Genomic DNA, 26,011 nt, shown 5'->3' with positions numbered 1-26,011 from the left:
TTTACAGAGCGTTCTGCAGTCAGATAGAGATGCCACCTTAGTCCTGCTCCAAAAAGATAATTCAGATGCATGTTTTGATTTAGATTTTTAGTCTTATAAGAAAATATTTAAGTCAGAACTTGCTATAGAAAACCTTCAGAAACCACATCATTGCACTGTGCCCTTGAAACGGCCACAGCTGTCTTCCTCACCAAAGTTGATCCCAACAAAGCACTCGACACACGACACATTTTATCTCTGTGTGTTCTTAATAGGATTCCGTTTACCTGCTGGAGTGCAACCTGTCAGTTTGGCCACCTCAAATGCCTGCAAGCCTCTATGATATTTTTCCTACCCCTTTTGTTCAAGGCTAGGCAGACTAAAGTCAGCCAGAAAGGTTCAAGCATCAATAGGCCACTGGCAGATACTCTTACAAGGGAGCAATTTCCTGCCGAACAGTTGGCAACAGCTACTACAAGCTGCCTCTCTGAAGTCGTCTTTGTCCTACTTTGCTTAGTTTACTTATTCAATAAGAGGTCACAGCACTGCTGCAATGTGCAAAAAGTTTGAGAAACTTGAGATGCTGCTTGGTATCAGCACTCACCACAGGGTGCAGGAAGATAAAAAGATGAGACTCTAAGTAAAACTAACAAGCAAAATGGGATATAAGTGTATCTAGGGAGGAAAAGTGTAGCATTTCTCAAGGATGTTCTGGGAGTTTTCTTTACAGCACAGCAGAGCCCACCCCCATGCTATAGCTTTAAAAACATTTTTCCTTTTAATGTAGATGCATCAACATAGTATTTGGCACTAAAATTAGGGTCACTGTATCTTTGTATTGAGCCAACTAAAATAGCACTAATGTGGTACAATACTTGGGACCACACAACCTTCTTGCTTTACACAATGCAGACTTTCAGAGAGAAAAAAGCAAACACTTTTTGGTCCCACAGGCACCTACTCAGGAGTCAGTCTCCATCAGTCTTTGCCATCACAGAGAGTTGCCCTCAGTCATCCTTCCAAGGGCCAGTTATTTGGAACTCTCTAAGCCATTTTTCTCTATGTAACTTCACTTCTCCTGGACAGGAACAAATATCTTTCCTCCATTTAAATCAGGAGGGGAGCACTAAGTAGCATCTCCTCAAAGAGCATTTTGGATGGGGAAAAAGAAAAGTGCCTTTATCCTACTCTGCCTATAGGGATCCTTGTACTGAAATTTTAATAAGAGTATAGCCTGTGTTTTCATTCACCTAAAATGACTGGTTTTGTGGATCATCTAAGGTCTCCCTCTTCTTCCACCTACAGTCAAACATCTTGAACCATAAGCAGACATGCCATGAAACAACACATTTGGCTCTAGGCCTTATTATGATTAAAAAGGTAGTCTGCATTTTAAATGCTGCCCTTATTACACGCTGCTGGGAAATTCAAACAAGTTAAAAAGCTCTTCCTCCTACTCTGCAACATCTCAATAAGAGCTCGCTGTGCTGAAGAGTAATAACTTTGCTGCTGATATCATGCCAGACCAGAATTTCAGTGTTACTATTTTAAGCCAGACTTCTTTCTTTTTTTCTCACCAACAGTCATTGTCTAAGAGCCCAGATTTAAGGCAAGAAGTACAGAAATCAGGTTCCATCCTTTGTCTCATCTGGCCCTTGAAATTACAATTTTTCCACAACAGAGAAGAGTCAACTGAACTGAAGTTTTAAATGTACCTGTAAGACAAGAAACATACTGCATACATTACAATACCCCATAGTGAGACAGGGTCTCTGATAGAATTAGAATTTGCTTTCTTGCATCTCAAATGCAAATTTCTCTGGAGATAGCTAAAAAAAATATGGTAAGAAACAAAAAAAAAAAATTCTTCAGCAATATAATATTTTTAGAACATAAACAAACAAAAATATTCTCATTTGCATATGGTACATCTTCATCTCATGTGACATTTGTTATTTTTATCCTATATAACAATGCTACTCACAAATTAAATAACCAAAAAAAAAGCTGACAACATTTCTGATGCCAGATGCTGAAGATCAATAGCTATCTCCCAAAGTTTATGGCATAATTAAAATTTGCAACAGGAATAATTTTCCTTTCAACTCCTCAGGCTAAATCTAGAATTACTGACTAAGTCAAAGTTATGACGGGTAGCATTCTTATTATGTTTATGGATATATAAAGGATTTTACAGTTTTTAAATGTAATCTGGTAAGTACAGAAACAGTAAATAGGAAAAATTCTCTGCATCAGCAAAGCAACAGCTACAAACATTTTGTTGTTCAGGTATGCAGAGGACATGAGTTTACATAATTATGTGCTAGTTAACCATCAACTACTCTGCATTTTACAGGTGAATGACCAGAATGCTCATGAATTAATAAGAATTGAATTTACAGTCCTTTAGAGATGTCAGAGCCTTTGTTACACACAGGCAACATCCTAGGGATGTCAGGAAACGTACCAGAGCCATCAGCACTGCTGGATTAATATGGTATCTGTAACTTAATTTAATGGCATATTGGAATGTCTTTGTATGTATAATTCAAACTGTCCACCTATACTTTATTTCAGCCAAGGCACACTGAGAAGAATAGAAAAAGGAGGGAAAACAAGAAGAGAGCGCAGCTGATCAAGGACATCTAAGCATCACCTCTACGAGGAGAGAGAAGACTATTCTGCTGTACAACCACCATTGCCATGATTTGGGTTTATGGTAACTCTCAAACTTTCAGGTCAAATATACTCAGTTTAGAAGTGAAAAGATTCATATTTGTTTCCTGTCAGCCCTAAAAACTCAGCCTTCAGCAATGGAAGTCAAACAGATTACTTCTTGCTCATATGTCTCAATCAATGCTAACAACAACACAGGCCAAATTAGACCCTCTGATACCAGTGCAACCCCATTACTTTCATTGTGTTTTCACGAATAAAATATAACTAAAAAGCTGGTAAACATTTCTGAATGATAAAGCACATGAACAAATGCAGTCTGACTCAGCCCCTCTTTGCAGCTCTAGCAGGAATAAAATGGGGTAAACTTAACTGTGTTATGAAGGCATATAAAATCTGAGTTTACAGGGACAGCAGAAATGTCACTTCCATACTAGCACTATTTGAAGAAAAAGACAAATGTATATACAAATTGACAAAGCCAGCTATTATGAAAGTATGCCTAGCACTATAAATTCACAGTAACATTCAGGTTAAAAAACCTCAGCTCTGTTCCCTATGACTGTTTCCACAGGGACAGATTTAGTTAGCTTTAGGTATGCTTTTTATTCTCCTGAACACTAAGAAGGGCTTCCATATATGACCAAAATATAACTGGAAGCATGAAACTGGAAAAAGGCAGAAGCAGCAGCAGTAAGTCCGCAAGAATGGACCCCCAGCAGCAATGCAGGTCCAAAGGCACCCTGCGCCTCTGCACCAGTTGAAATACCATCCTGAGGTAGATGTGACTGTAGAGACAATGGACTCGGAAGAAACAAAAGCTTAAAAATTCAGCAAAAAGCTTCAGCACTATTACATAGAACACGCACATCTTTCTTGAGAGGGAAGAATATGAAAAAGTCTCCTTGAAGCTAACCACTTGTTTCTAATGGTTTCTAGTTACTCTCCTGGTGTAGATCAAGTAAATCTTTCTTGCTTCTCTGACAGATGACTAAATGCAAAAGGAAGAGATTTACAGCTATTGTTCAGAGTTCTATATATTCCAAAACCATGAGATTCCTAAAAATTATCATGACTATTATATAGATATTAAAACCAGACCAACTACATCCTTAAAGACGGGTTGGTTTGGGTTTTTTCTGATTTTTGTTTTTCCTTTGAAATAATAAGAGCTAGAACATACCAAAACAGGTATTGAAATCACAATGCTTCTGGCAAACATGTGCCCTTCTTTAGCAAATCAGGCAATATTTTGTTCTGTAAGTGAAAACACGTCCACACTTCTCCAGGATTGCACAGCTTTCTGTGTAATTAAAAATTAATCTTAGCATATGAAGATCTGAAGCCACAGGAAATTAATTAAACTTGTTTGCATTCCACAAACCCCACACCTAAGATATATATTCAGCTACATTTGCTATTGCATAAATCGACAGATCGCCAATATACTCTTTTGGAATAACACGCTTTCAGAAGAACACCCAAAATACCCTAAAATTGGCTGGTTATTTTCATATTCATCTGACAGAGGTAGCATTAGCCTCATTCCCTTAGTAAATAAGGTTAAAATATCAAAAATCCCCCAATTTTGTACACATGCTAAATTTTAACTATTTGCCATGAATATGGCCACTTGCAGTATCTGTTGAAACCTGTATAACAACAACATCACTAAGAAAGCACGAAAGTCTTCACATAATACACTTAACCTCTTTTTGAGGCATGTGCAAATGACGTGACATAACATTTTCTGTGTCTATCATATTCTGTTTGACGGCCTTCACAGTGTACTATTAGTTCAACAACTCACAAATAGTATCAGAAGGGTGAATTCAAGCAGTATGCCTTTTTCCCCCAGCAGCCTGACTGGCCTTACGATTAGAAACATGAGAGAGATGAAAATTATTTAACTGCTTGCTAAATATTTCTTTCCATTATTACAGAGTTGCTTTATATACCTCTGGATTTACAGTACAAAACAACATATATATTATGACTATCTGGAAATGCAGAGAATTACCCCAAACCACTAGGAATTAGCAGGAGAACTAAGAAAAAAACTTGAAACAGATCTCCAGACCAGTTTCATAGTTTTCAAACCTCAACGCATACTACATAGGAGAGCACTGTTGTACAAGTATTGTGCCAGTACTCTTTTTTTTGCCTAGATGTCCTAAGTAACTGATGTTTCTCTTATTGGCTTGGATCTAACTTAAGTACCCATGACAGTGGTATAAAAAAACAACCTGAGAGCAAAAGCTACCCACATGTACTAATTAAAAACTAGAAACTTTTCTAGTGAAATCTACCCTATTTTTTCATCATTACTTAATGCACACCATATTACAATTTAACATCACTACATTTAGTCAGACCATGTCCATAAATCAAATGGAATAGTAGAAATATTGTGAGTATGAAAGGACTAATTAAGAGACCAGGCCCTGGGGGAGAACAAAAAAAAAAAAAACAACAAAAAACACCCCCCCCCAAAAAAAAAACCAACAAAAACCAAAAACCAAAAGACCAAAGAAATACACACATTCAGGGAAAAAAAAAAAAAATCTGACTATCTTGATCACAGTGATATTGCAGTGAAGAAAACACCTTGCTTGCCTTTAGAAAAAAACATCTCAATAACTCACAGCAAGACAGAATGCTTTTTAAGCTACTGTCCTAAGATTATACTACCTTATTTGTGATGGAGATTAGTGAAGATGCTGTTTTTCAAGGAAATGAAAAAGACAAATAAAATAAATCCCCTCACTACCGCCACCTTTTCCAACAGGACCATGGAATGCAATCCCTATATTCCATTCCAGCCACTGCCAAAAACCATCCAGTACTTAAAGGAGAAGGAAAAAGAGACCTTGTCTGGACCTGCTACGAATGCAAGTACTCTTAAGATTATGAACTAGTGTCATAACTGCAGAAGTAGTTTACATAAACCTTGATTTCTTTTGCCTGAACTGCTAAAACCACATTGATATTCCTTCTGTGACAACCTCAGTTCTTGACTTTTCTCCAGTAAGAGACATACTTTCAGAGAAAAGAGGTATGGGAGTGGCCAAAATAAACATAACACTTACCACACACACTGAAGAATGATGTACTGGGGGAAAAAATCAACAACTTCCCTTGGACTGCTTCCCTGAGTGGCAAACACTGAATCTGATAGACTCCCCTGCTGACAAGAGCTTATTTGTACATTCGGTAGAATTTCAAAGCTTAAAGTAGCTTTATGATCAAGATTATGAGGAAAGTTTTCGGACTCCTTGCAAATATCATCCTTTTACTAGATATCCACTATATTTTCAATTTCAGTTCTATTTATTACAGCAAGATGTTGCTATCTTGTTTCATTTTCAAGCATATATATTAGGATGCAATCATCTGCAACATACCTCTAAGAACTGGAAAAGATTATAACAGCAAAACACAATAATATGAAGCAGATTGAGAGCTGGGCTTTACACCCAGTTGTGCAGTGGATTCTCACCTGGATTCTCACCAGTGGAAAGATTCACTGTTATCATGCTTCAGTTCATGCAGTTTTCTCAGTTTCAATAGGCTTATGTTACTGAGGATATTTCTGTAGTAACCCCAAATCCTTATTCATAAGCACACATAAACTTGGAAATGAAAGATTCTTCTCCTTTTTTTTTTAAAAAAAAGGTATATTTGTGATAAAAGAGTTAAAAGCTCCCTGGAAACGTTCAAATAGCTTCAGCTGAAGTCAAAAGAGTGTTCTGTGCCGATCCAGCTGCTGATGGCTCTGCGGGACTATTTGAATCTCATATTCTTCACAGCACCAGGATAGTGATCAGAACATACTTCTCCAGCTCTCTAGATTCAGACTTTGAAATGGAAGTCAAAAATCTACAGGAGGCAGCAATAAAATGAATTATTTTAAATTACCTATTGTTACTGTACCTGGTTGGGGAATAGAGCCAATCTGCATAAGAAATGAGGAAACCCTCACTATTATAATTCAAAAAGAGTTAAGAAGGGACCCAAAGGTATTCTGCTAACACCAAATGGGGTGGCAGGGGGGCGGGGGGGGGGAAGGAGGGTGCAATTCTGAGAAATGAGGTCATCAAACACAAAGGGGGAGGAAGTGCTTTTACAGTGGTTCTTCAGAGCCACCACATCTTCTTAGAGAAAACCACAGCTAATAACTGCAGCTGATTACAGCATTCATTAGCATTATTCAGAGTCCTGCTCAAAAAACAAAACAAAACAAAAACAAAAAAAAAAAAAAAAACCAACCATAAAAAGCCACCATTCTTCAGAGCCTAGCAAGCAGTGCAGACCTGGTGGCCAAGAAGCCCTCTCATTACAAAAAGGGGAACTTGAGACTGAAGGGACAACATTTTAAATTCGCTTTCTAAGACATTCCCTTTTTAATTCCCACTGCCCACACCATCCCGTCCCCCCCCACCCCCATGCAAGTATGCCATGTTCTTTATGTAGGCTCTCGATATTTTCCTACCATCTTTTTCACCAAAAACTAGTAGTTGTTTCCTTTAGACCCAGTCTGTAAATGTTTCATGAGACTACATATATATTGATCTAAAAATCAACATCAGAACACAAGAACAAACCCTAAGGAACACATGCTTCAGAGCTGATCCAAAGCCCAAATTAATTACGGAAGGGAGCGGAACTTGCTGGAAATTATTTTAAGAATTATTATGCTTATTTAATCATACGTTTGTATTACTGATAGATATAATTAAACCATTTCTAGAAATGCCTTAGATATGCTAATAAACAGCACATAAGGGAGCTCTGACAAAAACAAAACAAAACAACAAGTTTTTCAGGATGGTGTATTAGTAACGGTCATACAACTCCTCTCATTCCTGCTCACTTACTGTGCCTCCTGAGAACTGAAAGAACAAGCTGCTTTAACTTGAACTTGTCAATTTAACTGTCCTCTGTGGGCCAGAGAGGCAAGCATGGATTACACACACTTAGCACATGAGCAAAACTACTATGATTACCTAACAACACATTACAGTGTAAAATCAATTACAACTTATATACAGTGTTATAAAATTAATATTTACATTAAATTACATCTTGGGGGGCAGTAAACAGCACTTAGTTCACAGAAAGATTGAAAATGACAACTCATATGAAGGAATAGCTCTTGAATCTAAAAGCAAAAAGCACAGCAACAAGGCAAAAAACCCAAAAAAACACCACCAAAACACAAGGTATTCTCAGTTAGTTGCAGTGCATTTTTGAAGGGCTCTAAGAGTGCTTGATTGAATGAGGAATCAATTTATGGCTGGCAGTCAAAGACCTATTGTTCTGGGCTTTGTTCTTTTCAGTTGTCACACCCAGGCTGCAAGCCTCTGCAGAAATGGAGGTCTGAAGCATTTGCAGAAATAGCAGAATAACAACAGAACAGAATCAAGAGCTAATTTATTCTCTGTGCTTACTGTACTTGGTGCAAAACAGAAATGCTGTAACAGCAGAGTGACCTTACATTTACTGATTGACCAGATGGTGAGAATTACTGACTTATGTAAGCCCCAAGCCTTCTTCACCATCTGACGGCTGTTTGGTAAAATCAAATAAAGGTCTCTTTAGCACACAAACCCAATCATCACAAAACCATTAGAAGAAAATGCTGCAGGGAAGAGCAAGGACTGAACAGGACTGAAACCTCTGGATCCTCAGAAAGAGAGGGGTTTTATTTCCCCAGCAAAACTGAGACACGCTTATAGCACACACAGCAAGTAGGTTTGTGCACCTGCTGCCCAGGTGGTATCGCTTTTGCTAATGAATAAGTGAAGTCAGCCTCCAGGGCTGTCAATCTGGCACCTTTAGTAATTCATACAAGTGCAAAGTTCTCTAAAAATAAATAAAATGAAAAGAAATGCAGGTTGTCTCACTAGCAGTGATTTTGACAGGTATCTTGAGTTATGTTAATTTTTCCACCTTTTTCCCTTAAAAAAAAATATCAGTTGAATCACCAATTATTTTGGACAGTTTCTAAAAACACACATGGAAATAACCCAGTACATCAGACTGATGGCAACAGAAAAAAATTACACTGGGGATGTATGTGTGTGTTTGCATGTGTGTACACACGAAACATTTTTATTTACTCTGCAGACATAATTCTTGTCCCATTTCCATTAATGAAAATGAAGAGCAATCTCTTTGACTAAGCTAACTTAAACTAATGAAGAAAAGGCACAAATTAAGTCAGAATCACAACTGCGGTTACCAAACGACCTGTATAAAATATATTGGGCCTGAAAACATTTCACATCACTTTTATCAATATAATTTTATTAATAGCAATGAAATAGCTCCCCCTTTAAAATACAAAAACTAAGATAAGAATTAGTCTGGATATATTTCTGAACCACATAGCCCTGTTATCTCAAGTCAGATCCTGAATGAAGAAATAAACAACACCAGTTCTTTCATTACCATCCCAGAAACGGTGTTTAGACCCAAACACTACTGAACATTACTGAATTATTTTTTTCAAAAGTAAAATCTGGATGAAAATTTAATTTGCTATTGTGTGTTTGCTGCAGTATGCACGTACTTACTGACACACACCAAAAAAAGAAGGAAAAAAAGCACTGAAATAAAAGTTTGTGGTGAACAAAATCTTCTCAGTCTCCTCTGGCATTTTACGGACTTATTCCCAACTAACATAGGTCTGACATGTATTTGAACTCCAGTATAACATGCATGCATGTAAATAAAGAATAACTTCAAGGGAAAAAATAGTAGCATATCTTCACATTGATTATAAAAGTTACCATGTTAGCTCTTGGAAAATCATTTGCAAATTTTAGAATAGCTTGTGGTTTCTTGCAAAATACAAAGCAGACACTAAACTTTCTTCCTGGCCTCTTTCTCATGCTTTGCATACCAGCAAGGAGTAAACTGGTAAAGTCAAGCAAAAGAAAAGCATGGGTTGCATATCAGGGTTAAAAAAACACTGAATGTTAAGAAGATAACATAATGGAGTAGTTCCTCAGGAAGATAATATTTCCTGGGACATTAAGATTGTTTGTTGAAAGAAAAAGAGCTACTGGGAAAACATTCTTTCTAAAACCAAAACTTGACATTAATGTTGCAAAAGAAGGACCAATAAAGATTTATGAACTGTTGTGCTCAGGCTTCTACTGAAAATGTACAACACCTAGGACAGAATACTGTGTTCTAACAGTCACACAAGTGCTTACAAAGGTTGTTTTGCGTGCATGTTTTGGTGCTAACTTAGCACAGCCCACAGAAGGGAAAAAAAAAAAAAAAAAAAAAAGGCAACAACCTGAAATAAGCCAAGAAAGCAAAACGGTAAGAATATCCTTCATCTTTATGCATTTGCCATGCCCTGCTCACATGCAACTCAATTTGTGCAAAGCAGTTGTGCAAAGCATTTCCTATCCAAAAAGTACTTGCAGAAAATTGAACTAAGCTACAGAACAGTGACCTCAACATCCACAGCTCACCTTCAGTTTAAAGCAACCTTTGTTGACAATAAAAAGCCAACTGCTTACACAACCTTATCAGACCTTCCCTTACTCTCTTAAATTTATGCAGTGTTTTTTTAAGAGCAGGATGTTGCAGAGATGAGAGATGAGAGATGAGGATTTCCTGTTTTCTCCAAAACACATGTAAGAACACATTCCCTCGTGCAGACATGCAGCACACACCGCAACAGCCGACAGCTAAACAAGCTTATACATGAGAAACTAACAATACCTCAAGCCTCCACAAAGGACAGCATTTCACAGGTTGCGTGTGCTTACCTTGTTGGGATGGACTCGGTACAGTGGGTTCATTCTCTCCCATTTTGAGAAAACAATAAACTCCCCTGTAAGGATCCAAGCTGTGTTATCAAGTTCAGTTGGTTGCTGTGCAAGTGTTGACCTCCTGACTTCCAATTGTAGCACAGTAACCATATACCCGACTTTCTTCTGTGAATAAATAGTATCCTGCTTCCTGAGCTACCTGGACTTGCCTGACCTGTTTCTCTATAAACTGACATCATATCCTTTGATCTCCTTTGATTAACATGTGCTTCAGGCAAGGCTGCTTTGTCTCCTCTTGGACTCTCCCACTTACTTGCTCCCCACCCTTTCCTTTCACTTTCACACAGACAACAATCTGAAGAGTATTTCTCTTTCGCAGCAGGTGTTTTAGTCAAGATGCCAAAGCCTGCAGAAAGTTTGCAACTGGTTTTAAAGATCCCTTGAATTTACATTTCATATGAAAACTATATGATAAACATCACGCCAATCTCAGTGTGATGGGAACATGGCAGCCACAGCTCTCCACCATGGAAGATGATTGCACAGGTGCAGTGCCCCCTGGCAAAAGCTTTGCAAAGAGCCCAAAACCTAAAAATTAGAAACACCCTTACTCGATCTATCAATAAGATTATATCTAAGAAAATGCTTTACTTTAACACTGTAATATTGAGATTGTTTTAACTCTGTAACAGAAAGGGCTTCTAAACAAAAGCTTATTTTGCTTTTCCACCTCCTCCAGAAGAAGGACACACTTTTACTATAAACTTATCCAGGCAAACTTCAAGCTGAGTTCTAAGGAAATATTTCCTCTTTTCTACTGTGGAAATCAAATAACAGGTGCCTGATACATTTGTGATCAATTTGTTGAACAACCACACCTATCTCTGCCTACAAAGCTAGATTTATTTTAAGATTTACATTTGCAACTGCCATTGGCAAAAATCAAAGAAAATTCACAGCACTATTTTTAAGAAACAAACAGTGACAATTAAAATAGGTAAGAAGCTCTCACAATGTAAACCCCTGTAAGGATTAAAAATAAAATGATCCAATCAATGGTGCCAGATTTTTTTTTAATCCAGTAAAAATAAGGTTATTTTAAAATCTAAAATTTATTATCTTGTTCTTCCCTATTTTAAACTGAAATAATTCTTTATTAAAATGGCAACATAGGGAGGGCAATGAACTTAAGACGATTTATCAAGGTAATTCAGGCTAAATAAAACATACCCTTAAAGAAGAATTTCTCAAATAAAGTATGCTAACTCAAACAAAACAATTATTTCAGAATGCCCCCACAAACATTCCTGCCATGGTTTAAGCCCAACCTGTCAATGCAGCTACGCTACCCTGCTCACTTCCGCCAAATTCCTCCCACCACTCGCGGAGGGATCCGAAGGAGAATCAAAAGAATGTAACTGTCACCAGTTGAGATAAGAACAGTCCAGTAACTAAGGTAAAATACAAACCAGTACTGCTACCACCAGTAATAATAATGATAAGTGAAATAAGGGAAGAGAATGCAACCGGTCACCACCTACAGACTGATACGCAGCGCAACACCGGCAGTGATCTACCCTTTCCAGGTAACTGCCACCAGTTCTACGTTCTGGGCATGACGTGCTTGTCGTATGGAATATCTCTTTGGCTAGTTTGGGTCAGGTGCCCTCTGGCCAGTCCATGATGACTTCTAGAATGGCTGGATGACTAGGATTTCCTATTCGAGCTTCTTGTGTAATTAGTGCAGCCCACTTACTCCATGTAGCATCGGCTGCATGACGCGTAAAGGAGACCCTGCCTTTGAACATCCAGCTGAGCACGGGCAACTCAGGTGCCAGCAGGAGCATTGGTGGTTCAGTGGTAGAATTCTCGCCTGCCACGCGGGAGGCCCGGGTTCAATTCCCGGCCAATGCAAAGCATTTCTTTCTTTTATGCTGTCCTGGGTTCAGCAGTAGCAGCCATTTTTCTCCTTCTTAGTAGCTGCTGCAGTGCGGTGTTTGGAGCTGGAGTAGCTGCGCCGCCATCAGATCCAGGGACACTTCTTTCCTTTTGAAGGTGCTGGACAGTGTTGAACAGGGCTCTGTAAGCATAGGCCAAGCCCCAGAACGTTGCCCTGATTTGTCCCTCTCTGGCGTCACCAGAATGACAACACACCTCATTCAAGAGTTTTGCTATTTTTTCCAGATTTTGCACTTTTTTAGTCATTACCATACACTAAAATGAAACAAGAACCATAGCCCAAGGCCCCCAGCCGATAAACACTAACACGGCAAATACTGGCTGTAAGTAGATTTAGTACTTGCCAACAAGGAGGGTCTGGTTGAAGTGGTGATGGTCAATGGCAGCCTTGGCTGCAGTGACCATGAGAAGGTGGAGTTTAGGATCCTGTGTGGGAAGAACAGGATACCTAGCAAGGCCAACAGTTCTGGATTTTAGAAGGGCCAACTTTGTCCTCTTCAAACAACTGCTAAGGGAACTCTCGTGGGAAAGGGTACTAGGTGGTAAAGGGGCTCAAGATAGTTGGTCAGTACTCAAGGACCACTTCTTCCCAGCTCAGGATCACAGTGTCCCGATTGGTAGGAAATCGAGTAAGGGAGCTAGGAGACCAGCATGGTTAAACAAGGAACTGCTGGGCAAACTCATGTGGAAAAATAGAATCTATGGATTATGGAATGAGGGGCTGGCCACCTGGGAGGAATATAGGACTATTGTTAGAGGATGTAGGGAGGCAATTAGGACAGCTAAGGCCTCCTTGGAACTTAATCTTGCTCGTCTGATTAAGGACAATAGAAATGGCTTCTTCAATTACATAGCAAATAAAACTAACACAAGAGGCTATATAGGCCCACTGCTGAACGAGGTGGGTGCCCTGGAAACAGAGGATACAAAGAAGGCAGAAGTGCTGAATGCTTTCTTTGCCTCTCTCTTTACTCCTGCAGACTCTCCCCAGGGGCCCCAGATTCCTGTAGCCCCAGAAGGAGTCAGGACAAAGGAGGAGTTTGCTTTGATAGATGAGGATTGGGATAGGGATCACCTATGCAATCTGGACATCTATAAATCCACGGCTCTGGATGGAATACACCCACAGGTGCTGAGGGAGCTGGCAGAGGTCATTGCTAGGCCTCTCTCCATCATCTTTGGTAAGTTGTGGGAAACAGGAGAGGTGCCTGAGGACTGGAGGATGGCAAATGTCACGCCAGTCTATAAGAAGGGCAAGAAGGAGGACCCGGGTAATTACAGACCGGTCAGCCTTACCTCTATCCCCGGAAAGGTGATGGAACAACTTAGTCTTGATGCCATCTCTAGACATATCAAGGATAAGGGGGTTATTAAGAACAGCCAACATGGTTTTACCAAGGGGAAGTCATGTTAGACCAACCTTACAGCCTTCTGTGAGGAAGTAAATAGGTGGAGGGTGACGGTAAAGTGGTAGTAGATGTGTTTTTTCTTGATTTCAGTAAGGCATTTGGCACTGTCTCCCACAGCTTCCTCATAAATAAGCTAAGGAAGTGTGGGCTTGATGATCAGGTAGTGAGGTGGATCAAGAACTGGTTGAAAGGAAGAAGGCAGAGAGTTGTGGTCAGTGGGGCACGATCTAGCTGGAGGTCTGTGACCAGTGGAGTCCCTCAGGGGTCGGTGCTGGGACCAGTGCCGTTTAATATTTTCATCAACGACAAGGATGAGGGAACCGAGTGTACCCTCAGCAAGTTCGCTGATGACACTAAACTGGGAGGAGCGGCTGACACACCAGAAGGCTGTGTTGCCATTCAGCGAGACCTGGACAGGCTGGAGAGTTGGGAGGGAAGAAACTTGATGAAATTCAACAAGGGCAAGCGTAGAGTCTTGCATCTGGGGAAGAACAACCCCATGTACCAGTACACGCTGGGGGTTGACCTGCTGGAAAGGAGTGAAGAGGAAAGGGACCTGGGGGTCCTGGTGGATAGGAGGATGACCATGAGCCAGCAATGTGCCCTTGTGGCCAAGAAGGCAAATGGCATCCTAGGGTGCATTAGAAAGGGTGTGGTTAGTAGGGCAAGAGAGGTTCTCCTCCCCCTCTACTCTGCCTTGGTGAGGCCGCATCTGCAATATTGCGTCCAGTTCTGGGCCCCTCAGTTCAAGAAGGACAGGCAATTGCTTGAAAGAGTCCAGCGCAGAGCCACAGAGATGATGAAGGAAGGGAGTGGAACACCTCCCTTATGAGGAGAGGCTGAGGGAGCTGGGTCTCTTTAGCTCCAGGAGACTGAGGGGTGACCTCATCAGTGTTTACAAATATGTAAAGGGTGGGTGTCACGATGAAGGAGCTAGGGTTTTTTTCAGTGATATCCAATGATAGGACAAGGCCCAATGGGTGTAAACTGAGCATAGGAGGTTCCACGTTAACATCAGGAAGAACTTCTTTACTGTAAGACTGACAGAGCACTGGAACAGGTTGCCCAGGGGACTTGTGGAGTCTCCTACATTGGAGATATTCAAGGCCCGCCTGGACAAGTTCCTAGGTACTCTAGGTAGTATGGCTCCTAGATGTACTCTAGGTTACCCTGCTCTTGTAGGGGGCTTGGACTAGATGATCTTTCGAGGTCTCTTCCGACCCTTGGAATTCTGAGATTCTGTGATTTGCTGAAACTGTGACATCAAGAGCAACAACTTTGAGAGTCAATAAATCAGCATTGTGAGGGGTGACTATTAATCCAAAACAATGAACGCTTATCACAAATACGATTAGAAACACTCCACTCAGATCTCTCTTTATCTCAACCCTTCATGCCCCACGTCGGGCACCAAAACAAACTGTCGTGGTTTAAGTCCAGCCTGTTAATTCAGCTACGCAGCCCTACTCACTCCCCTCCCTTCTTCCCCTGATTCCCAGAGGGATGGGGAGGAGAATCAAAAGAATGTAACTGTCACCGGTTGAGATAAGAACAGTCCAGTAACTAAGGTAAAATACAAACCAGTACTGCTACCACCAGTAATAATAATGATAAGTGAAATAAGGGAAGAGAATGCAACCGGTCACCACCTACAGACTGATACGCAGCGCAACACCGGCAGTGATCTACCCTTTCCAGGTAACTGCCACCAGTTCTACGTTCTGGGCATGACGTGCTTGTCGTATGGAATATCTCTTTGGCTAGTTTGGGTCAGGTGCCCTCTGGCCAGTCCATGATGACTTCTAGAATGGCTGGATGACTAGGATTTCCTATTCGAGCTTCTTGTGTAATTAGTGCAGCCCACTTACTCCATGTAGCATCGGCTGCATGACGCGTAAAGGAGACCCTGCCTTTGAACATCCAGCTGAGCACGGGCAACTCAGGTGCCAGCAGGAGCATTGGTGGTTCAGTGGTAGAATTCTCGCCTGCCACGCGGGAGGCCCGGGTTCAATTCCCGGCCAATGCAAAGCATTTCTTTCTTTTATGCTGTCCTGGGTTCAGCAGTAGCAGCCATTTTTCTCCTTCTTAGTAGCTGCTGCAGTGCGGTGTTTGGAGCTGGAGTAGCTGCGCCGCCATCAGATCCAGGGACACTTCTTTCCTTTTGAAGGTGCTGGACAGTGTTGAACAGGGCTCTGTAAGCATAGGCCAAGCCCCAGAACGTTGCCCTGATTTGTCCCTCTCTGGCGCCACCAGAATGACAACACACCTCATTCAAGAGTTTTGCTATTTTTTCCAGATTTTGCACTTTTTTAGTCATTACCATACACTAAAATGAAACAAGAACCATAGCCCAAGGCCCCCAGCCGATAAACACTAACACGGCAAATACTGGCTGTAAGTAGATTTAGTACTTGCCAACAAGGAGGGTCTGGTTGAAGTGGTGATGGTCAATGGCAGCCTTGGCTGCAGTGACCATGAGAAGGTGGAGTTTAGGATCCTGTGTGGGAAGAACAGGATACCTAGCAAGGCCAACAGTTCTGGATTTTAGAAGGGCCAACTTTGTCCTCTTCAAACAACTGCTAAGGAACTCTCGTGGGAAAGGGTACTAGGTGGTAAAGGGGCTCAAGATAGTTGGTCAGTACTCAAGGACCACTTCTTCCCAGCTCAGGATCACAGTGTCCCGATTGGTAGGAAATCGAGTAAGGGAGCTAGGAGACCAGCATGGTTAAACAAGGAACTGCTGGGCAAACTCATGTGGAAAAATAGAATCTATGGATTATGGAATGAGGGGCTGGCCACCTGGGAGGAATATAGGACTATTGTTAGAGGATGTAGGGAGGCAATTAGGACAGCTAAGGCCTCCTTGGAACTTAATCTTGCTCGTCTGATTAAGGACAATAGAAATGGCTTCTTCAATTACATAGCAAATAAAACTAACACAAGAGGCTATATAGGCCCACTGCTGAACGAGGTGGGTGCCCTGGAAACAGAGGATACAAAGAAGGCAGAAGTGCTGAATGCTTTCTTTGCCTCTCTCTTTACTCCTGCAGACTCTCCCCAGGGGCCCCAGATTCCTGTAGCCCCAGAAGGAGTCAGGACAAAGGAGGAGTTTGCTTTGATAGATGAGGATTGGGATAGGGATCACCTATGCAATCTGGACATCTATAAATCCACGGCTCTGGATGGAATACACCCACAGGTGCTGAGGGAGCTGGCAGAGGTCATTGCTAGGCCTCTCTCCATCATCTTTGGTAAGTTGTGGGAAACAGGAGAGGTGCCTGAGGACTGGAGGATGGCAAATGTCACGCCAGTCTATAAGAAGGGCAAGAAGGAGGACCCGGGTAATTACAGACCGGTCAGCCTTACCTCTATCCCCGGAAAGGTGATGGAACAACTTAGTCTTGATGCCATCTCTAGACATATCAAGGATAAGGGGGTTATTAAGAACAGCCAACATGGTTTTACCAAGGGGAAGTCATGTTAGACCAACCTTACAGCCTTCTGTGAGGAAGTAAATAGGTGGAGGGTGACGGTACAGTGGTAGTAGATGTGTTTTTTCTTGATTTCAGTAAGGCATTTGGCACTGTCTCCCACAGCTTCCTCATAAATAAGCTAAGGAAGTGTGGGCTTGATGATCAGGTAATGAGGTGGATCAAGAACTGGTTGAAAGGAAGAAGGCAGAGAGTTGTGGTCAGTGGGGCACGATCTAGCTGGAGGTCTGTGACCAGTGGAGTCCCTCAGGGGTCGGTGCTGGGACCAGTGCCGTTTAATATTTTCATCAACGACAAGGATGAGGGAACCGAGTGTACCCTCAGCAAGTTCGCTGATGACACTAAACTGGGAGGAGCGGCTGACACACCAGAAGGCTGTGTTGCCATTCAGCGAGACCTGGACAGGCTGGAGAGTTGGGAGGGAAGAAACTTGATGAAATTCAACAAGGGCAAGCGTAGAGTCTTGCATCTGGGGAAGAACAACCCCATGTACCAGTACACGCTGGGGGTTGACCTGCTGGAAAGGAGTGAAGAGGAAAGGGACCTGGGGGTCCTGGTGGATAGGAGGATGACCATGAGCCAGCAATGTGCCCTTGTGGCCAAGAAGGCAAATGGCATCCTAGGGTGCATTAGAAAGGGTGTGGTTAGTAGGGCAAGAGAGGTTCTCCTCCCCCTCTACTCTGCCTTGGTGAGGCCGCATCTGCAATATTGCGTCCAGTTCTGGGCCCCTCAGTTCAAGAAAGACAGGCAATTGCTTGAAAGAGTCCAGCGCAGAGCCACAGAGATGATGAAGGAAGGGAGTGGAACACCTCCCTTATGAGGAGAGGCTGAGGGAGCTGGGTCTCTTTAGCTCCAGGAGACTGAGGGGTGACCTCATCAGTGTTTACAAATATGTAAAGGGTGGGTGTCACGATGAAGGAGCTAGGGTTTTTTTCAGTGATATCCAATGATAGGACAAGGCCCAATGGGTGTAAACTGAGCATAGGAGGTTCCACGTTAACATCAGGAAGAACTTCTTTACTGTAAGACTGACAGAGCACTGGAACAGGTTGCCCAGGGGACTTGTGGAGTCTCCTACATTGGAGATATTCAAGGCCCGCCTGGACAAGTTCCTAGGTACTCTAGGTAGTATGGCTCCTAGATGTACTCTAGGTTACCCTGCTCTTGTAGGGGGCTTGGACTAGATGATCTTTCGAGGTCTCTTCCGACCCTTGGAATTCTGAGATTCTGTGATTTGCTGAAACTGTGACATCAAGAGCAACAACTTTGAGAGTCAATAAATCAGCATTGTGAGGGGTGACTATTAATCCAAAACAATGAACGCTTATCACAAATACGATTAGAAACACTCCACTCAGATCTCTCTTTATCTCAACCCTTCATGCCCCACGTCGGGCACCAAAACAAACTGTCGTGGTTTAAGTCCAGCCTGTTAATTCAGCTACGCAGCCCTACTCACTCCCCTCCCTTCTTCCCCTGATTCCCAGAGGGATGGGGAGGAGAATCAAAAGAATGTAACTGTCACCGGTTGAGATAAGAACAGTCCAGTAACTAAGGTAAAATACAAACCAGTACTGCTACCACCAGTAATAATAATGATAAGTGAAATAAGGGAAGAGAATGCAACCGGTCACCACCTACAGACTGATACGCAGCGCAACACCGGCAGTGATCTACCCTTTCCAGGTAACTGCCACCAGTTCTACGTTCTGGGCATGACGTGCTTGTCGTATGGAATATCTCTTTGGCTAGTTTGGGTCAGGTGCCCTCTGGCCAGTCCATGATGACTTCTAGAATGGCTGGATGACTAGGATTTCCTATTCGAGCTTCTTGTGTAATTAGTGCAGCCCACTTACTCCATGTAGCATCGGCTGCATGACGCGTAAAGGAGACCCTGCCTTTGAACATCCAGCTGAGCACGGGCAACTCAGGTGCCAGCAGGAGCATTGGTGGTTCAGTGGTAGAATTCTCGCCTGCCACGCGGGAGGCCCGGGTTCAATTCCCGGCCAATGCAAAGCATTTCTTTCTTTTATGCTGTCCTGGGTTCAGCAGTAGCAGCCATTTTTCTCCTTCTTAGTAGCTGCTGCAGTGCGGTGTTTGGAGCTGGAGTAGCTGCGCCGCCATCAGATCCAGGGACACTTCTTTCCTTTTGAAGGTGCTGGACAGTGTTGAACAGGGCTCTGTAAGCATAGGCCAAGCCCCAGAACGTTGCCCTGATTTGTCCCTCTCTGGCGCCACCAGAATGACAACACACCTCATTCAAGAGTTTTGCTATTTTTTCCAGATTTTGCACTTTTTTAGTCATTACCATACACTAAAATGAAACAAGAACCATAGCCCAAGGCCCCCAGCCGATAAACACTAACACGGCAAATACTGGCTGTAAGTAGATTTAGTACTTGCCAACAAGGAGGGTCTGGTTGAAGTGGTGATGGTCAATGGCAGCCTTGGCTGCAGTGACCATGAGAAGGTGGAGTTTAGGATCCTGTGTGGGAAGAACAGGATACCTAGCAAGGCCAACAGTTCTGGATTTTAGAAGGGCCAACTTTGTCCTCTTCAAACAACTGCTAAGGAACTCTCGTGGGAAAGGGTACTAGGTGGTAAAGGGGCTCAAGATAGTTGGTCAGTACTCAAGGACCACTTCTTCCCAGCTCAGGATCACAGTGTCCCGATTGGTAGGAAATCGAGTAAGGGAGCTAGGAGACCAGCATGGTTAAACAAGGAACTGCTGGGCAAACTCATGTGGAAAAATAGAATCTATGGATTATGGAATGAGGGGCTGGCCACCTGGGAGGAATATAGGACTATTGTTAGAGGATGTAGGGAGGCAATTAGGACAGCTAAGGCCTCCTTGGAACTTAATCTTGCTCGTCTGATTAAGGACAATAGAAATGGCTTCTTCAATTACATAGCAAATAAAACTAACACAAGAGGCTATATAGGCCCACTGCTGAACGAGGTGGGTGCCCTGGAAACAGAGGATACAAAGAAGGCAGAAGTGCTGAATGCTTTCTTTGCCTCTCTCTTTACTCCTGCAGACTCTCCCCAGGGGCCCCAGATTCCTGTAGCCCCAGAAGGAGTCAGGACAAAGGAGGAGTTTGCTTTGATAGATGAGGATTGGGATAGGGATCACCTATGCAATCTGGACATCTATAAATCCACGGCTCTGGATGGAATACACCCACAGGTGCTGAGGGAGCTGGCAGAGGTCATTGCTAGGCCTCTCTCCATCATCTTTGGTAAGTTGTGGGAAACAGGAGAGGTGCCTGAGGACTGGAGGATGGCAAATGTCACGCCAGTCTATAAGAAGGGCAAGAAGGAGGACCCGGGTAATTACAGACCGGTCAGCCTTACCTCTATCCCCGGAAAGGTGATGGAACAACTTAGTCTTGATGCCATCTCTAGACATATCAAGGATAAGGGGGTTATTAAGAACAGCCAACATGGTTTTACCAAGGGGAAGTCATGTTAGACCAACCTTACAGCCTTCTGTGAGGAAGTAAATAGGTGGAGGGTGACGGTAAAGTGGTAGTAGATGTGTTTTTTCTTGATTTCAGTAAGGCATTTGGCACTGTCTCCCACAGCTTCCTCATAAATAAGCTAAGGAAGTGTGGGCTTGATGATCAGGTAGTGAGGTGGATCAAGAACTGGTTGAAAGGAAGAAGGCAGAGAGTTGTGGTCAGTGGGGCACGATCTAGCTGGAGGTCTGTGACCAGTGGAGTCCCTCAGGGGTCGGTGCTGGGACCAGTGCCGTTTAATATTTTCATCAACGACAAGGATGAGGGAACCGAGTGTACCCTCAGCAAGTTCGCTGATGACACTAAACTGGGAGGAGCGGCTGACACACCAGAAGGCTGTGTTGCCATTCAGCGAGACCTGGACAGGCTGGAGAGTTGGGAGGGAAGAAACTTGATGAAATTCAACAAGGGCAAGCGTAGAGTCTTGCATCTGGGGAAGAACAACCCCATGTACCAGTACACGCTGGGGGTTGACCTGCTGGAAAGGAGTGAAGAGGAAAGGGACCTGGGGGTCCTGGTGGATAGGAGGATGACCATGAGCCAGCAATGTGCCCTTGTGGCCAAGAAGGCAAATGGCATCCTAGGGTGCATTAGAAAGGGTGTGGTTAGTAGGGCAAGAGAGGTTCTCCTCCCCCTCTACTCTGCCTTGGTGAGGCCGCATCTGCAATATTGCGTCCAGTTCTGGGCCCCTCAGTTCAAGAAGGACAGGCAATTGCTTGAAAGAGTCCAGCGCAGAGCCACAGAGATGATGAAGGAAGGGAGTGGAACACCTCCCTTATGAGGAGAGGCTGAGGGAGCTGGGTCTCTTTAGCTCCAGGAGACTGAGGGGTGACCTCATCAGTGTTTACAAATATGTAAAGGGTGGGTGTCACGATGAAGGAGCTAGGGTTTTTTTCAGTGATATCCAATGATAGGACAAGGCCCAATGGGTGTAAACTGAGCATAGGAGGTTCCACGTTAACATCAGGAAGAACTTCTTTACTGTAAGACTGACAGAGCACTGGAACAGGTTGCCCAGGGGACTTGTGGAGTCTCCTACATTGGAGATATTCAAGGCCCGCCTGGACAAGTTCCTAGGTACTCTAGGTAGTATGGCTCCTAGATGTACTCTAGGTTACCCTGCTCTTGTAGGGGGCTTGGACTAGATGATCTTTCGAGGTCTCTTCCGACCCTTGGAATTCTGAGATTCTGTGATTTGCTGAAACTGTGACATCAAGAGCAACAACTTTGAGAGTCAATAAATCAGCATTGTGAGGGGTGACTATTAATCCAAAACAATGAACGCTTATCACAAATACGATTAGAAACACTCCACTCAGATCTCTCTTTATCTCAACCCTTCATGCCCCACGTCGGGCACCAAAACAAACTGTCGTGGTTTAAGTCCAGCCTGTTAATTCAGCTACGCAGCCCTACTCACTCCCCTCCCTTCTTCCCCTGATTCCCAGAGGGATGGGGAGGAGAATCAAAAGAATGTAACTGTCACCGGTTGAGATAAGAACAGTCCAGTAACTAAGGTAAAATACAAACCAGTACTGCTACCACCAGTAATAATAATGATAAGTGAAATAAGGGAAGAGAATGCAACCGGTCACCACCTACAGACTGATACGCAGCGCAACACCGGCAGTGATCTACCCTTTCCAGGTAACTGCCACCAGTTCTACGTTCTGGGCATGACGTGCTTGTCGTATGGAATATCTCTTTGGCTAGTTTGGGTCAGGTGCCCTCTGGCCAGTCCATGATGACTTCTAGAATGGCTGGATGACTAGGATTTCCTATTCGAGCTTCTTGTGTAATTAGTGCAGCCCACTTACTCCATGTAGCATCGGCTGCATGACGCGTAAAGGAGACCCTGCCTTTGAACATCCAGCTGAGCACGGGCAACTCAGGTGCCAGCAGGAGCATTGGTGGTTCAGTGGTAGAATTCTCGCCTGCCACGCGGGAGGCCCGGGTTCAATTCCCGGCCAATGCAAAGCATTTCTTTCTTTTATGCTGTCCTGGGTTCAGCAGTAGCAGCCATTTTTCTCCTTCTTAGTAGCTGCTGCAGTGCGGTGTTTGGAGCTGGAGTAGCTGCGCCGCCATCAGATCCAGGGACACTTCTTTCCTTTTGAAGGTGCTGGACAGTGTTGAACAGGGCTCTGTAAGCATAGGCCAAGCCCCAGAACGTTGCCCTGATTTGTCCCTCTCTGGCGTCACCAGAATGACAACACACCTCATTCAAGAGTTTTGCTATTTTTTCCAGATTTTGCACTTGTTCGGTGGTGAAATTCCAAAGCACTGGAGGGGCCCACTGACCTAGATACTTGCCCATACTATCCCTCACACCCTCCCAGCCATAACTGCCACGCCTCCGGGAAAATCTCCTGGTCCTCCTACATCGTCCTCTAACCCTAGACAAAGCCCAAACCTGACTCTGCTCAGCTCTTGATGCCAGGTGAAACGGTCGTGGGTAAAACACACTCTGTACGCATGCAAACATGGAGATCCACAGCACAATCAGCAGGCTGGTCTCAAGGATACCTGAAGGCCATTCAAGACCTTCAGAACTCTCAAATGATGCTGTAAACGGTCTGGTAGGGGTCTGGGATTGTAAGGGAACATCTCTTTCACAGGTTGACTACTCGAGGAGAAAAAAGATGTGTAATCCCTAAGCACTTCTATTATATACCACCCAAAGTATAGAGGTGGTGACCACAATGGGAATGCAAGCCAGATCAGTTTCATGATCAATGATTTTATTCTATTACAAGTCATTACCATACATTACAACAAAACAAGAACCTTAGCCAAAGGCCCCAAGCTGATAAACATTAACACAGCAAATACTGGCTGCAAGTAAGTTACGAAATGTTGAAACTGTAACATCAAGAGCAACAACTTTGAGAGCCAACAAATCAGCATTGTGAGGGGTGACTATTAATCCAAAACAATGAACGCTTATCACAAATACGATTAGAAACACTCCACTCAGATCTCTCTTTATCTCAACCCTTCATGCCCCATGCTGGGCACCAAAACGAACTGTTGTGGTTTAAGCCCAGCCTGTCAATTCAGGCACACAGCCCTTGCTCACTGCCATCAAATTCTTCGCTCCACTCCCAGAGGGATGGGGAGGAGAATCAAAAGAATATAACTGCCACAGTTTCAGATAAGAACAGTCCAGTAACTAAGGTATAACACAAACCAGTACTGCTACCACCAGTAATAGTATTGATAAGGGAAATAACAAGGGAAGGGAATACAGCCAGTCACCACCCGCCAACTGATACCCAGTCCGATCCTGGCAGTGTTCTAGCCCTTCTGGGTAACTACCCCCAGTTCTACATTCTGGGTATGACGTGCTGTGGTATGGAATACCTCTTTGGCTAGTTTGGGTCAGGTGTCCTGCCTGTAGAGCATGAGACTCACTAAGTCTTTGGTCAGGCTAAACATAACTTAGCAACAAGTAAAATCATCGGTGTTATCAGCACTTCTCCCAGGCTGAAAATCAAAAACACAGCACTGTGCCAGCTACTAAGGAGAAAAATTACTGCTAGTGCTCAACCCAGGACAACTCCTCAAGCTAATTATCACATAAACAGAAGTTAAAAAAGAGGTAAGACTTCAGCAGACACCTGGAGAATCTCTGCAGTCACACAGCAGACACCTGGCAACTTCCATTTCCAACACTGAACATAATCTTGAATTAGTTTACTAAGCTTCCACTTGAAGATATGAGTGAAAGATCTAACTGAAACATACATTTAGTGAATGGAGGTCTTTTTCACCTTAGTTCTAAAGGAGTTTCCTTTATTTAAAGTCAGAGACTAAATTAAGGTGTTTTTTTTTGTGTTCACAGAGATGTATAAATATGGTCTTTACTGGCTTTGTGATTCCTTTAAGAGTGACAAGCAAAAGTGGCCTTTCTTGAAAGTATTCAGCAGTACAGTTAATGACATAAGCATGTAAGAGCAGATACTGGGACCTTATTAAAAGGTCTATGTTTAATCCTGTTTTTTAAACAAGTCCCTAATATGAAAGTTTTGCACCACCTTCCTGAAGCTCAAAGCTGATGAAATGCACCTAAGACACGAGAAGGAAAAATATTTGGGCACTGACTTTTCTTTATTTCAGCTCTCAAAGACATTATGACAAACAGCACCATTCATTATTAGTTTGATTTGGTTACCAATACTTAGGTTGCATATGTCCTTTCCTGGGTACAGCAGAGATGCATATACAGAAACTCCTCCTTGACCATAAAACTTGGGAAAGTCAAAGATTTAGTGCTGAGTTTTATATTCAAGCAAGCTTGAGTTGTTCTATATTTAGAGGAATATTTAAGAAAAACAAGTCTATTTATCAGTGAAGTTCTGCTGTGCAAAGCAAGATACATTTGGTAATTAACCGAGGAGACAGAAACATCTGAAGCATTTCTGCCCTCTCCAAATACAAACTGTCCGTATCTTGAAAGACAGAAATCCTTAAATACCCTATAACTTCTAAACATTGGAGAAATCATAATGATCAGGTTTCACTTTCAATAATGCATGCTGTGAAGTCCTCCCCCTTATAAAGAGATCTACTAACTCCAAAGACAATAAAAACCTAAGATAACAGAAAGTCTTCTAAACCACTGAGTACCAACACTTCCCTTAGGAGTGAGATTCTCATCTGGGGCTTTTAGCACCTACTCAAGTATTTTATAGTTTATATTTTAGCATTTTATCACACCATCTTCTGTTAACTCTTAAATATTTTTAAGAATTCAAGAGATTACAGTGATACTACTCAAAATACTTCTTCCTTTGAAATTAAGCCTACAAGTGGGAATAGCACAAAAAGGACTGAAACTCAAGATTTTTTCATATTCCCTCTTCCAACAATGACTGATGGTGAGAAATGGCTAGGTTGTGGTTTTGTTCTCTCAAAACTGTTGGTTGTGCTTACTTGTGTGCAATGATTTAAAAGGAGTGATTTCCGAAGGAGGAACTCTTAATTCAGTCACTCTCTCTAGAAAGACACAAATGTGAAAATGAAGCGGGTTTGTTCTACTCCCATAAGAAAGGATAAAGTTATTCTTTATATTTACAGTACAGCAACTACAATGTTTGTCAATTCTAAGGAGTGTATTTAACAGACAATGAACAGTAATATGATTTTATTATGATAGCAATCAGGGCTATGAAAGAGAAAAGCTAGAT

General features: G+C 42.7%; 1 protein-coding gene and 4 non-coding genes across 7 annotated transcripts in view; 4 read left to right on the top strand and 1 right to left on the bottom strand.

Annotated features, from left to right (window-relative positions):
- Positions 1 to 26,011, bottom strand: part of NAALADL2 (N-acetylated alpha-linked acidic dipeptidase like 2) — a 634,909-nt gene that overhangs the window by 519,854 nt on the left and 89,044 nt on the right. For 2 of the 3 annotated variants that reach the window (XM_031047101.2, XM_031047097.2), the window contains exon 1: positions 10,446 to 10,612. The exons of the other annotated variant lie outside the window; for it this stretch is intronic. In XM_031047101.2, coding sequence (XP_030902961.2) covers positions 10,446 to 10,488 — 43 coding nt within the window. In that variant the 5' untranslated portion in view covers positions 10,489 to 10,612. Of the gene's footprint in view, positions 1 to 10,445; positions 10,613 to 26,011 lie in introns of those variants that run through there. 3 annotated transcript variants of the gene reach the window in all.
- On the top strand, positions 12,292 to 12,362 carry TRNAG-GCC (transfer RNA glycine (anticodon GCC)). The gene has a single exon. It is a non-coding gene; the product is annotated as a tRNA-Gly (tRNA).
- Positions 15,772 to 15,842, top strand: TRNAG-GCC (transfer RNA glycine (anticodon GCC)). The gene has a single exon. It is a non-coding gene; the product is annotated as a tRNA-Gly (tRNA).
- TRNAG-GCC (transfer RNA glycine (anticodon GCC)) lies at positions 19,251 to 19,321 on the top strand. Its single transcript has one exon. It is a non-coding gene; the product is annotated as a tRNA-Gly (tRNA).
- Positions 22,730 to 22,800, top strand: TRNAG-GCC (transfer RNA glycine (anticodon GCC)). Its single transcript has one exon. It is a non-coding gene; the product is annotated as a tRNA-Gly (tRNA).

The sequence above is a fragment of the Melopsittacus undulatus genome, chromosome 6 (assembly GCF_012275295.1).
Source record: "Melopsittacus undulatus isolate bMelUnd1 chromosome 6, bMelUnd1.mat.Z, whole genome shotgun sequence".
NCBI classification, from domain to species: Eukaryota; Metazoa; Chordata; class Aves; order Psittaciformes; family Psittaculidae; genus Melopsittacus; species Melopsittacus undulatus.
This window is presented reverse-complemented; position numbering and strand designations above follow the sequence as displayed.